General features: G+C 41.1%; 1 protein-coding gene across 5 annotated transcripts in view; it reads right to left on the bottom strand.

Moving 5' to 3' along the window:
- Window positions 1-11,347, bottom strand: part of LOC311488366 (poly(rC)-binding protein 3) — a gene marked incomplete at both ends in the record, with an annotated part of 36,626 nt that extends 25,279 nt beyond the window's left edge. For all 5 annotated transcript variants that reach the window (XM_084545019.1, XM_084545018.1, XM_084545016.1 and 2 more), the window contains 5 exons: window positions 1,735-1,866; window positions 2,229-2,345; window positions 2,979-3,011; window positions 3,124-3,147; window positions 11,273-11,347. In XM_084545019.1, coding sequence (XP_084401145.1) covers window positions 1,735-1,866; window positions 2,229-2,345; window positions 2,979-3,011; window positions 3,124-3,147; window positions 11,273-11,347 — 381 coding nt within the window. The remainder of the gene's footprint in view (window positions 1-1,734; window positions 1,867-2,228; window positions 2,346-2,978; window positions 3,012-3,123; window positions 3,148-11,272) is intronic.
- Window positions 11,348-13,153: the final 1,806 nt, after the last annotated feature.

The raw sequence follows: 13,153 nt of genomic DNA on the forward strand, positions 1-13,153 counted from the left end.
TACAGTACGTAGAAGAAGATAACTTCTTGGTTTCCTCATTTTTGGTTTTCGGTTTTGGGCAAGAATTTTAATTTCGGTACATGCCTAATATAAAGCAATGACATAAAGATAATTAAAATTGTTCAACCAATGTATAGGTCTATGTGTGTGTATAACCATCTGAAAAACTTGGTTATATCCAGGGCTCTCAAGTTATGAACTTAGCTTGGAGTGAGATTTTGTCGGGGGCGAGGGTGAAGTATGTTTGAAGATTGGCCAGCTGGCCTTACCAACAGTTTAAAATGAATTTATTTTTCAATATGACAAATAGACTAATGCGTCTGTTTATTCAGTTCAGTCTCGGTCTTGGACTTGGTCTCGCCACTCCTCAGTCTTGGTCTTGTCTTGGTCTCGGTATGCTCTGGTCTTGGTCTTGACTCGGTCTCGGGTTAGGTGGTCTTGACTACAACACTAGGTTACAAATTATTGTTATATTATAAAGTAATTTCATTCAAAATCACATTTGGATAAATGGGTCATTTTTGACTCATGTATGTAAACTAGGTGTAATAACACAAAAACTTTCATAAAACAAAAAAGGGACAGTGGAAGCATGACCTTGTACTAATCAAAAACAAGATATTAAAAGAATAATTGGGACATTTAATCATAATATAAATTGATTTCAAAAGATACAACAAAGAAAAACTCACCTAGCATGAAATCACATGGAAAATGAATGCAGGTCATTTTTGACCCATGTTGTGCATTAGAGGGGGTATGCATATGTTGTGCATCAAAGGGTTAAAGCCAGAAAGTTGCCATTTGAAATGACTTTAGTTTTGTGTCATGTCAGTGATCTGCTTTTTTTCTACAAAATTAAACAACTGAATGAACATCCTCCAAGACTGGTGATTCCAATAGTTTTTGCCAGGGGTTGTATATTGCTCCACATCTTCTGCCATAGCTTGTTCAAGCTTCCATTTGATGACATTAGCCAGAGGGCAGCAGTGAAGCACTCTCCTACTTCTCAGACAGTGGAGCTTTTCTAGGTCACCGTGATTATTGAACAAATATTAATGGCCAACAGATTCAGATGACCGTTCATATAGACTTTGGTAGTTAGCACTGATGCCTCAAAGCAAGAAGATTCTGGGTTCGAATCCATTGGCCAACTGGGGCTTTTCTGTGTGGAGTTTGCATGTTCTCCCTGTGTCTGTATGGGCTCTCTCCGGGTACTCCGGTTTCCCACTGCCCAAAGACATGCTCGTTAGGCTAATTGGTGAGTCTAAATTTTCCATAGATGTGAGTGTGAATGGTTGTCTGTCTCTCTGTGTTAGCCCTGCAATAGACTGGAGACCTATCCAGGGTGTACAAAGCCTCTCGCCCTCCATGGGACAAGCAGTTACAGAAAATGAATGAATGAATAGTGGGTATTGCATATAGTATGCCTAACAATCAAAAGTTACAGCTAAATGGAAAAATCTGAAACATAGTTTTGGCTCAAGATCTGAAAGCTGAACTGAATTTTGCAGATTTTTACATTGTAATAGATCTGGAAGACGTATCAACTTATTTAAACATATCAAAGTAAAATCATTAATGGAGAATGCAAACTCATAAGATTACTTAAAATGGTAGACAGGACACTTGGATGCACTGCATTTTCTGTCAGTTTTGCATTAAGAAAGAAGGTGAACGTGAAAACAAATCTTCTATCATAATTTTAGATTATCCATTAAATGTTTCATATACCTCTCTCATTTCTTTTATTTTGGAGCCTCCTTTCCCTATAAGGGAGCCACACTGACTGGCTGGCACAACGAGTCTTAAGGTGACAGGAGGCTTGCTGGTTGCTGGGCTGTTGCTCATAGAATTGATTATGTCCTATAAAACAACAACAAATACATCATTTCACAAGAGTAATATTTTATCAATGCAAGCCCAAATATTTATGATGTTAATTATGTCAGCACTGGCTATTCACATAAATAATTTCACAGTCAAAAGTTCGAACAAATGATCTGCAAAACATATTTGTTTCAAACTACTTTTTCAGAATTTTCATCTCTTCCGCTTGCTGAATGAGCACTACACTGCTCTTTGAGTAAGACTATGCAAAAGATAGCTCAAAGGTGATTATTTAAATTCTCCTATTACAACTGAGCTATACAGATGTCTAATGTACAATTACTGTGTGTCAAACATGATACACATATAGCCCTGCCATTGACCGTGCAGACTCACACCTCCTCAAATTTGTAGGCGATCATAGCAAAAGCCTTGAAGATGGTGTCTGTTGGTCCAGTGATGGTGACGATCCTCTCTGGACAGTTGCCCTCAGAAATATTGATTCTCGCTCCACTCTGGAAACAAGCAGCACACACATTATGCTGTACTGGAGTCAATGCATGTGATGTGAGACCTTAATATGACCACATTTGAATTATCTGTTCACTACTAATACACTTGATGTTGGTCTAAAATTACAAATTTAAATTAGTCTGGAATTCGTTTCAATAATTTAAATAGTTTCCCCCCTTCTTGTATATACAGCCCTTGTCATTTGTTGGGGGGAAAGTGTACATTTTTGTAATTCAATTAAATTCAATAAGGGCGGCACAGTGGCGAGGTGGTTAGCACTGATGCCTCACAGCAAGAAGGTCACCGGTTCGAATCCATGGGCCGGCTGGCCTTTCTGTGTGGAGTTTGCATGTTCTCCCTGTGTCTGCGTGGGTTCTCTCCGGGTACTCCAGCTTCCTCCCACCATCCAAAGACATGCTCATTAGGTTAATTGGTGATTCTAAATTGGCTGTGAGTGTGAATGGTTGTCTGTCTCTGTGTTGGCCCTGCGATGGACTGGCGAACTGTCCAGGGTGTATCCCTGCCTCTCGCCCGATGACAGCTGGGATAGGCTCCAGCAGACCCCCGTGACCCTTAACAGGACTAAACTGGTATAGAAGATGAATGAATGAATGAATGAATTAAATAAAACCCACCTCTTCTCGCATCTTTTTTACAGTCTCTCCTTTCTGAGGAAAAAAAAAATATCAATGAAAATTCTAAAAAGAATAAAAATATACTATGCTTATTTTGTTTTAGTCTGAATGTGAGTGAAAAAATAAACAAACAAAACATACATACTTTTCCAATTATACTTCCAACCTCCTGCAATGAAAAAGAAAAGACAGAAGTCTTGTGTATAAATGTACACAACTGTCCATTTAGTACTTACCCCAGTTGTTCCTGAGAAATTCGCACTGTACAGAGGCATGCAGAGGATACATATACAATAGCTGTGTGGCTCTGCAGAGGTATGCAGAGGATATACACAGCTACATTCCTGTGTATAGGGCCACACGTTCTGTTGATTTCTAATCACGTTTCGTGAGCTTGGTTTGGCACAGTGGTGAAAGGGCAGAGGGGAAGCACTGGCTGCAAGCATCAACACTGCCTGACCACTCTTTACGTCCACTGGGACATTAAATCTGTAGATCAGTTAATTCACAGTGCCAGGTTGTCCCCAAAGTACCGATTCATATTTATCAAACACTATTAAAGGTCCCACTTTAAACCCTTTTACTCGACAAGACTTTCTAACCACTACCTTTTCTCCCTGAAGCTAAATACACATTAATGTACCGCATGTTTTAGTCCATGGTCCACTCACATCTGACTAAGTGTGAATGAACATTTATTCAATGAAGTGACAGCTATGAATGTACTAGTAGAATATATGCATATAGGGGTATAATCAAATAAAACGAATATAAGACCTGAAATAACTAATTTGCGGAGCGATGGTGAGAGATGGAGATGTTTTATGGTTTAAACTAACGGGAATGGATTTGATACCTAATCTAATCAAGCTTCTCTAAAAGAGGTTAGTAGGGAGTTTCAAAACAGTGACACCAACTCCTTATCTTAAGAGGGTAACCGCCGGAGTGATTGAGCCTACTTTTCCGTAGAGTGTTCTCGGCACGGTGATAGCGAAGCGTTGGCGTGATCCGGTGTGACGAGGTGGTGACGAAATGGTGCAGCTGATGCAGGTCTCTCTTGGACCAGTAGACGGGTACTTGTTGCTTCGTCTGCAACTCCAACACCCAGCTACGTTTGAGAGCGTTGTAGGTGTTCAGTCGAAGGCCGTAGATGATACTTTGCGTGTCTTAAAGTTCGAAGAAGGAAGCCGGATCGTCACGTCTTCTCGGCTCGTTGCTGTGGCGACAGCCTCCTGGTATCTTGATCCGTAGAAGAGATTGGGTCTTGCTCTGATATCCCAGCTGACTACGCTGGCTAACTTATAAACGATGTTGATTTTCTTAATTAGTACTTCGGTTCGTAGAGTAGAAAAATGAATAAAGCCAGAAAAAATATTTAAGTCACTACAAAAATTGTACGTCGGGGAAAAAAGTCTGAGGAGAAACAAACAGAGCTTGAAAATTGCCACGGAACAATATTCAAGTTGTTCTTAAAACAAAGTTACTAAGTATTAACGTGACTAAGTACGGAAAGAAGAAGAAAAAAGAAACGTTAAAAAGTAAAAGTAAGTAGAAGGTAAAAGTGCGGAGAAGAGAGCGTGTCCCTCTGGTTTTATGTGTTAATTATTCAGGGCGTGTTTTGGATTGGGTTTCCAAATTCTATGCGCGGAAAGAGAAGGGAACGCCTATACTTCTTTGTCTCAAGATATCTTATTGCCTGATCTTCTTAACCTACTTTATTTTAACTAATTTAATCATTCCATCACTCATCATGGCTTGTTCGCGATGTTTTACCTATGTAGCAACATTCAAGATTACAACATGACAAGATGACGTATCTGAATGACAAAATCAAATTAGCTCAAAAGCATCAGTGAATTAACAACATCAGGTTCTTCAGGATATTTTGCTAATGAAGAAAAGGTTGGGGTTTCTAAAATAACAATTTCAATAGTTATAGCTACTACTCGTATAAGAACATATACACACTTTAATTTTAACAATGGTTTAAAAAGAAAAAAAATGTTTTTAAGAATTGCCGCTTGATGGCACTGTTGATTCATCTTTACTGTGACAAATTATGTGACTTTGGGCTAGGTTTATCGTACAAAGATCAAAATCGTTTCATTGTGATCCTTAGCACTTCCTGAAAAACAATATATAACTTACCAGGTTATTACAATTTTGATAGTAATAGTAACAAACTTAGGTTCTTTTTACAGAGGAATACACATCAGAGTTCTGCTCTGGGGGAAGAAAGTTATTTACGACTTGTTATCTGTTTTCACTCCCCTGGTCACTCTGGGAGAGGGGGAGGAAGAAAGTGTTTGGCATGTGTGTGTCTCTGAAAAGGAAGAATTAATGAATCACAGACTTAACATAATGAATATAACATTGAGGCTTCTAGATTCTGTTCTTTGTAGCTCCTGATTTCGTGTTGATGTTCTTTCGATTCAAGACTAATTAGATCAGAAACAAGAGTGTGAAATTCCACAGAAGTGTAAATCTGTCCTTTTGGCTTAGGCCCCGTCCACACGGAGACGCTTTTTGGTTTAAATGCAGATGTTTTGCATCGTTTTGGCCGATCGTCCACACGAATCCTGTAAACGCATTGCCTTAAAACACACTTTTCTGAAACCTGGTCCCAGGGTGAAAAAATTCGCAAACGCAGCTCTTAAGTTTTCGTGTGGACGGCGAAAACGGATAAGTGCGTTTCGATGATGTCATCGCCACACCCCTCGAGCAGCCTTCCACCTCCCTCTCCTGCCGATTTGTAAACAGCGCTCAAGCTTTATGCGCATGCTCCGCCTCTTCCTCTCCGTTTTTGGTGAATTTCTGAAACCGAAACAGCACCACCTATAGGCCTGGAATATGAAGTAGCGTTTTGAGTCGTGTTGAGACGGATCCGTGTGTACGCAAGTATTCTTGAAACGATGCCAGGGAAAACGGAGGGGGAAAAGATCATTTTGGTACGTGTGGATGGGGCCTTAGTCGACGTCCTCAGCATTCAGAGAGGCCCCTTAAGGGCCCCTTAGCGCCTGTCCAGCATTTGGACATGGCACCTTTTATGGCTAAGGTCTAAAGGTTGATCCGTTAGAAGGGTTCTTCCGCAGGGCAACTTCTTAAATTTACATTCCAGAGAGGGGGAGAGATAGAGAGGACACAGGATCCTCTGGAATAATATAAATTAAAATATCTGCATTAAATAAAAACTTTAAAGGCTGTTCTATTTTTTTTTTTATATAATTATTTTTATTAAATTTTTCGTTCGCATACAGCAGTGCAATGGTAATAGAAGGGTTGTTTTACAGTGTATGTTAAGCCAGACCGGCTTCTATGATTGAGTTAGACCATATGAGAATTTTATCCCTTCCCACCCACAGTTACAAAAAAAAAAGAAAATAAGACACAGAATAAATAAATAAATAATAATAAAAAAAAAAAAAATGAAAGACAGAAGTTGCAAGTAAAATAGGACAAATAAAAAGGCATCTAGTCACTTTCTGGGTGAATAGTAGTTCTGTCTAAGTATTCTAAAAAGGGGCTGCCAGGTTTCATTGAAAATGTTACCAGTACCCGCAAGTGAGAATCTAACCTTTTCAAGTTTGGCATGGGTTAAGACCTCCCTTAGCCAGCTGTTGTGTGACAGGGGGAGAACATGTTTCCACCTGAGCAGTGAGCTTAAGTGATGTAGGTGGGGGGGAACCAAACAGGGCCATGCAAGCCTCAGGACTAAGATCCACATCCAACACTATTGCCAGGGTATCAAAAATTTGACGCCAAAAGCCGGTGAGGTTCGGACAGGACCAGAACATATGTGTGTGATTGGCGGGTGATTGCTTACAGCTATTACAATTGTCGCTGGTGCCTGGGTAAATCTTTGCCAGCCGGGTTGTTGTGTAGTGCACTCTGAAAAGAACTTTGCATTGTAACAAACTGTGCCTGGCACACATGGAGGAGGAATGTACTAGTTTAAAAATCTGGTCCCACTGGCCATCTAATATTGGTGCTCCTATCTTCTCCTCCCAGGTCCGCTTCAGGCGAGTTACTTGGTCTGGGTTAAGGGAGTCAGTGGAGTTATAAATCACAGATATGGAGCGTCTTTGGGCAAGGTCAAGGGTGAGCAAAGAGTCGATCAGAGATCCGGGCGGGTGGTTGGGGAAGTGAGGGTAGGTGGTTTGGACAAAGTGCCTGGCTTGAAGAAAACGAAAGTAGTGTGAATGAGGTAATTCAAGCCTAGTTGCCAACTCTGTAAAATAAGTAAAAGTGTTTTCATTGTAGAGGTCCTTGACATGCAGCAGGCCTTTGTTTCACCAGATATTAAAAGTTGGATCTGACAGAGAGGGTGGAAATAAATGGTTTCTAACAATCGGGGCTAAAGTTGAAGGTTCATTCGAGCCAAAATGTTTACGGAATTGCATCCAAATTTTCAGTGAGTTGGTAACAACAGGGTTCTGTGAGACATTATGAATTTTGAGAGGGAGTCGCGCAGTAAGGAGGGACTGTAACGAAAACTTTGAGGACCGCAGTTCTATCTGAGCCCACGAGGGACGTGTATCAGCTCCACTGTCAAGCCAATGAATAAGTTTATCAGTGTTACATGCCCAATAGTATTGGATAAGATTAGGCAGCGCAAGACCACCCAGCTTTTCGGGGAGCTGTAAAACAGCTTTTTTAATACGAGGTGGCTTATTTAACCACAGAAACGACGATATTGTCCGATATTGTACTATTAAATTTGGGGGATACTTTTACTTTCACTCCACTGCATTTGAAGGACAAATATTGTACTTTTTACTCCACGACACTTCTGTTGAATGCTATCCTTACTTGCTACTTTTGAGCTTATGTCAGCTGATTATTTATTTTATTTTATTTTTTTTCAAAATTCTGAGAAAATAAACTTTTTCTGTTGATTCACATATGGTTTGTCTTAGTCGTATACGTCATGCCATACAATCCATACAATGGAGGAAGAAACTGGAGAAACACCTGGAGAAACTCCCACCGAGCACCTGTGGCCTTATCTCAAACCCATGTTTGAGATTTTTGCCACAAAAACTGATTTGTTTCAGTTTAAATGTTTGTTGTGCTTACCGAGAACAAATTATATCACAAGAACTCGTCTTCCAACCTGAAAAAGCACGTTGCGGTATGTAGAGAGAAAGAGAGAGAGAGAGAGAGAGAGAGAGAGAGAGAGAGACTGGGTGGGTGTGCGTGGGTGCGTTTGAATCGCATCAGTGGATTGTATAATGACAATAAAGCTACTTTCCTGTATTTCCTGAGATACTTTTCAAATACACTACTCACAATAAGTTAAGGATATTGTTATTTACATGAGTGCTTTTCCTATTTGGTCTGAATTTTAATGAAATAAGTAAAAGTTCCCTTTGATATTACTAATAATGAATGAGAAGAAACACCATTTTCATTAGTTTAATATTTATTACCCCAAAAATTTAGACAATAACAAGGATAGCCCCGAATAACAAAAATTGACAATGTCAGTAGCAGGTGTTTCCACCATTTGCCGCAATGACAGCTTGACAGCGACGTCTCATGCTCCTCACTAGCCTCATGATATTGTTCTGAGGCAATGCGTTCCACTCTTCCACAAGTGCTACACACAGTTCTGCCAGGTCACGTGGGGGTGGGGTATGATCATCCAGTCTCTGCTTCAGCTGGTCCCAGATGTTCTCTATGGGGTTCAGGTCAGGGGACATTGCTGGCCATACCATATGAGGCACTCCGACTTCCTGAAGTCGAGCTGTGACAATTCTGGCACGATGTGGTGGAGCATTATCATCCATGAACAGAAAGTTGGGGGTGTGCTGGCGGAACTGGGGGATGATGATGGGTTCTATGATGTCTCTGAGGTAAGAATGTGCAGTGACTGAGTCATCTACAATAACCAAATCTGTTTTGCGCTGACTGGTGATGCCTGCCCAGACTGTTGCACCTCCTCCACCAAAGCGAACCCTGGGGACCATGTTGACCTTGGCGTATCGCTCACCTCGCCTTCTCCAGCAACGCTGACGACCATCATTTCTGTGCAAGGTGACCCAACACTCATCAGTGAACAGGATGGTAGACCACTGCTGCATTGTCCAGGTCACATGACCTTGTGCCCACTGCAAACGTTCACGGCGGTGTCTTGGTGTCAGTGGAATCACCTGCAACGGTTGTCTGCCATTCAAGCCAAAGTGGTGGAGTCGGTTGCGAATAGTTTGTCTGGAAACCCTAGTACCCCTCACATCTCGTAAACGGGCCTGCAGCTGTGTGGCAGTTGCATAACGATGTCTAAGTGCATAGGTCCTTAGGTACTAGTCATCGTTGCGGTCTGTCACAAACTCTGCCAGTAGTTCTGTGTCTTGATGCAAGTCTGCTGATGACACTTTGAGACACACCAAGTTCACGAGCAACATCTGACTGCCTGCCACCGACCCGAAGGCACGCTATGGCCAGGTGGCGCTGGCCGTCCGTTAAGTGACGTCGTGTGTTCATGGCTGTTTGAATGATGAACTTGGAATGACTTACTGACAATACCAGCTTTTTATATCCACAGAATGTTGAAATTGATGCCACATTGAAAAGGGTTGTCTTTTAGTATTTTTTGGTATTGGCCCCAAGATGTAACGCACACTGTACACAGTGAGACCATTACGTAGAAAACACAAAATGAGGTGTGTCTATCACCCCAATACAATTGCCTCCCTATCCCAAAAATCTCTGAAGTGAAACAAACACCGTATGTATGACATCCACTGAGTCTCTCACAATATCCCTAAGTTATCGTGAGTAGTGTACTTTTACTTAAGTATTTTTTTAAGCAAATACTTTAGTACTTTACTTAAGTAATATTTTGACTAAGCTACATTTACTTGTATTGGAGTAATATTTGACAAGGAGTATCTGTACTTTTACTCAAGTAGTGAAGGTGTGTACTCTGTCCACCTCTGCCCACGGGGATGAATAAAGTCTTATCTTATCTTATCTTATCTTATCTTAAGTCTGATTGATTGGAGGCATGCCTGCAACCAGCAGACCAATTAAACAATCACCAGGTCAGGCCAGCCATATGGTTCACCAGCTGTATGGCACACCAGACAAGGAGAAGATCTTGGCTCCAATATTTGTGGCACACAGTTTCACCAACATGGCAAAATCAGATGAGGTGTATATTGTGAGTTTTCCATCTGGCAGCAGACCTCTCTTAAGATGTTGTCTTTGAAGTTAAGCTACTATTAAATAGCCTTAATCCTATTCTACAAACTCCACCAGATGCTTGTAGCTATGAGGTATCACAAAATTACGAAGCGCATACAGTGGGAGCAGGAGAGCAAAACCATGCTAACCAAGCATGACTGATCTTATAAGAGAAGGCCAACACACATACCAGCTCTCATCACCACTTTAGACGTAGGAGGTAAACTAGGGGGAGAGGATGCTACACATAAGCGCATGAACAAAAAAAGTTGATGAGGTGATGGTGCCCATTTTTGGGTTATATGTGCTGGGGCATAACCATGGGGCAAAGTACATTTGTTTCCACTTAGTGAGTGCAAAACATGTTCTTTGAATCCAGCGCTGGATCAATACACACAGTATTAAGATTTAGAGCACCAGCTGCAGCACCAGCACCTCAGTGATTTTTTTTATTCACAGAACCTTGAATGGAGCCCACCGTCACAGTGAAACCGGGCTGTTGGGGTAATTGTAGGGGTTTTTATGAAATGCTATTTTGTGCTCATTAATTTGGTTAATGATTAGTTTATGATTAGAGTGACTTTAAAAGACCTGTTAGGGATTTAAAGAATGAGGAAAATCAAGCCTCAGAGGCCAAATAGTCCCTTCTATTGGGCTCCATTGTGGGACAAAGTCTCATAAGGCAACCGGTTGTATATTTCATTCATTCCCAATAACATCTTCCAAACTGTATTCTCTCAGTCTATTTTTCAGACATGTTATGCCTTTATAGACAGTAGAGAGAGGACTGAAACTAAGGGAAGATTGAGACTTGTGAAAATATCCTTTCTGCTCAATCACTTGCTATTCATGGTCATTGCCTTAACACCCAGCCCACCAGGATACCCCCACAGATGATTTTATACATAGAAATACACAGGCCTCTGGATAACTAGAAAGGTGACCTCGAATTCAGTAAAATAAGTGACATGAATCTTCATGTTACTTTGTGACTTAATTAAACTGGCTTTGCTGCAAGACTTAAAGGACAATGAAGGAATAAATACCCCTTATGTCTCTCACTTTTTTATACTTCACCACAGCTAGCAAAATTCTCTGTGTCTGCTTACTTTCCCATGCATGAGGAGGCGGATGGTAAGGGTGACATTGAGGCCACCCTCTGATTGGATTTTGGTGGGCTCCATACTGGCAAGGTGTAACTGCTCCTGCAATACGATGTCCTCAGCAGGAGAGGGAGTATGGTGATAGTCCAGCCAGCCAGTCACCTGCAAAACCCAACATGACACAAAAAATATTTTATCAGTATCATTCAATTTTCTGTATGTCGTGAACGTATTGAGAAACTGACAATAAAGAAATCTTGAATTCCCTCTTGAATTGAATTCATCATATTATTGCATGGTGTTGCCATGTGGGAACAATTTTACTAAAAGGTAGTAATATAATCGATGTTTGGATTGTTTAATTGTGCTTGCCTCCTAATGAAATTGAGTAATCATATTGCATCATTTCCTGTTCCTTCGGTATTGCTGCTTGCAGATTGTTTTAGCTTCTTTAAAATCAGGGAAACGCTCTATGTATAGCAGTAAATACCTACAAACATTTTAATCAACCGCCTGTGTTCCATAGCTTCTTGTGAAGCTTACACCATATTCTTGCTTAATCAACTTTGGTCTGTTAGCTTAAACGGTTACCCATGGCTACTTCTCTCTCCTGCATGTTTTGTCACGTGTTTAGTTACTCTTCTGCCTTTTTTAATGATAATGGTACGTGTAGCTTGTTTGTAGCACTGGAGGCGTGGCTCTCTGAATTGGAAGCATGGCTCCGAACCATGGAAAACAAACCAGTAGCTAGCCAGGGCCCTGTAGCTGGTGCGACTCAACCTCGAGTAGCTCCTGTAAGTTGTAGTCTTATACACTTCTCTGCAGCTTCTCTAGGACTGTCTCACACCAAACACTCCCCAAACTCCATAGAGGTTCTGTCTTCTCCTAGATTCTTTAAATAAAAACAACAACAAAAGAGGAGTTATCCATGGGAACCTAATACAGATCAATACAAATGAATTCGTAGAACAGAAGAATAGGAAAATTAAATGTGGTAACCACACAGTAATCACATTCCTCGAAGCACAGGCAGAGGAGGAGGAGTAGCAGCAATCTTCCACTCTGATTTATCTATTAATCCTGGACTTAAGTAAAGCCAGAATGTAAAACACAGTTTTTTGTTTTTTTGTGGTGTATCGCCCACCTGCTTCTTATTCTGAATTTCTAGCTGAGTTCTCTGAGTTTTTGTGATTTAGTGCTTAGAACAGTTAAAGTCATTATACACTGCCTGGCCACAAAAAAAAAAAAAAGCAAAGTCACCACCAAAAAAAAAATGGTCACACTCTAATATTTTGCCTTTAGCTTTGATTACAGCACACGTTCGCTGTGGCATTGTTTCAATAAGCTTCTGCAATGTCACAAGGTTTATTTCCATCCAGTGCTGCATTCATTTTTCACCAAGATCTTGTATTGATGATGGGAGAGTCTGACCACTGCACAAAGCCTTCTCCAGCTCATCCCAAAGATTCTCAATGGGGTTAATGTCTAGACTCTGTGGTGGCCAATCCATGTGTGAAAATGATGTCTCATACTCCCTGAACCACTCTTTCACAATTGGAGCCCAATGAATCCTGGCATTGTCATCTTGGAATATGCCCGTGCCACCAGGGAAGAAAAAATCCATTGATGGAATAACCTGGTCATTCCGTATATTCAGGTAGTCAGCTGACCTCATTCTTTGGGTACACTTTAAACATACATCCACTTGATGCGACCTGGACACGTCCTCAGTGATGTTACCTGGGCTCATGGAGTGTTTTGGGTCTTTCAAACATAATACACTCTCTCCCAGGCGACCCAGCCAGGGTTGATCAGGCCCCAGCTTGTGTCCAGGCAGCGCTACCTCACCCATGGCTCTCCTCTTCTCATCCACAGCCACCTTGAGAC

This window comes from Chelon labrosus, assembly GCF_963514085.1.
Source record: "Chelon labrosus genome assembly, chromosome: 5".
Classification (NCBI taxonomy): Eukaryota; Metazoa; Chordata; class Actinopteri; order Mugiliformes; family Mugilidae; genus Chelon; species Chelon labrosus.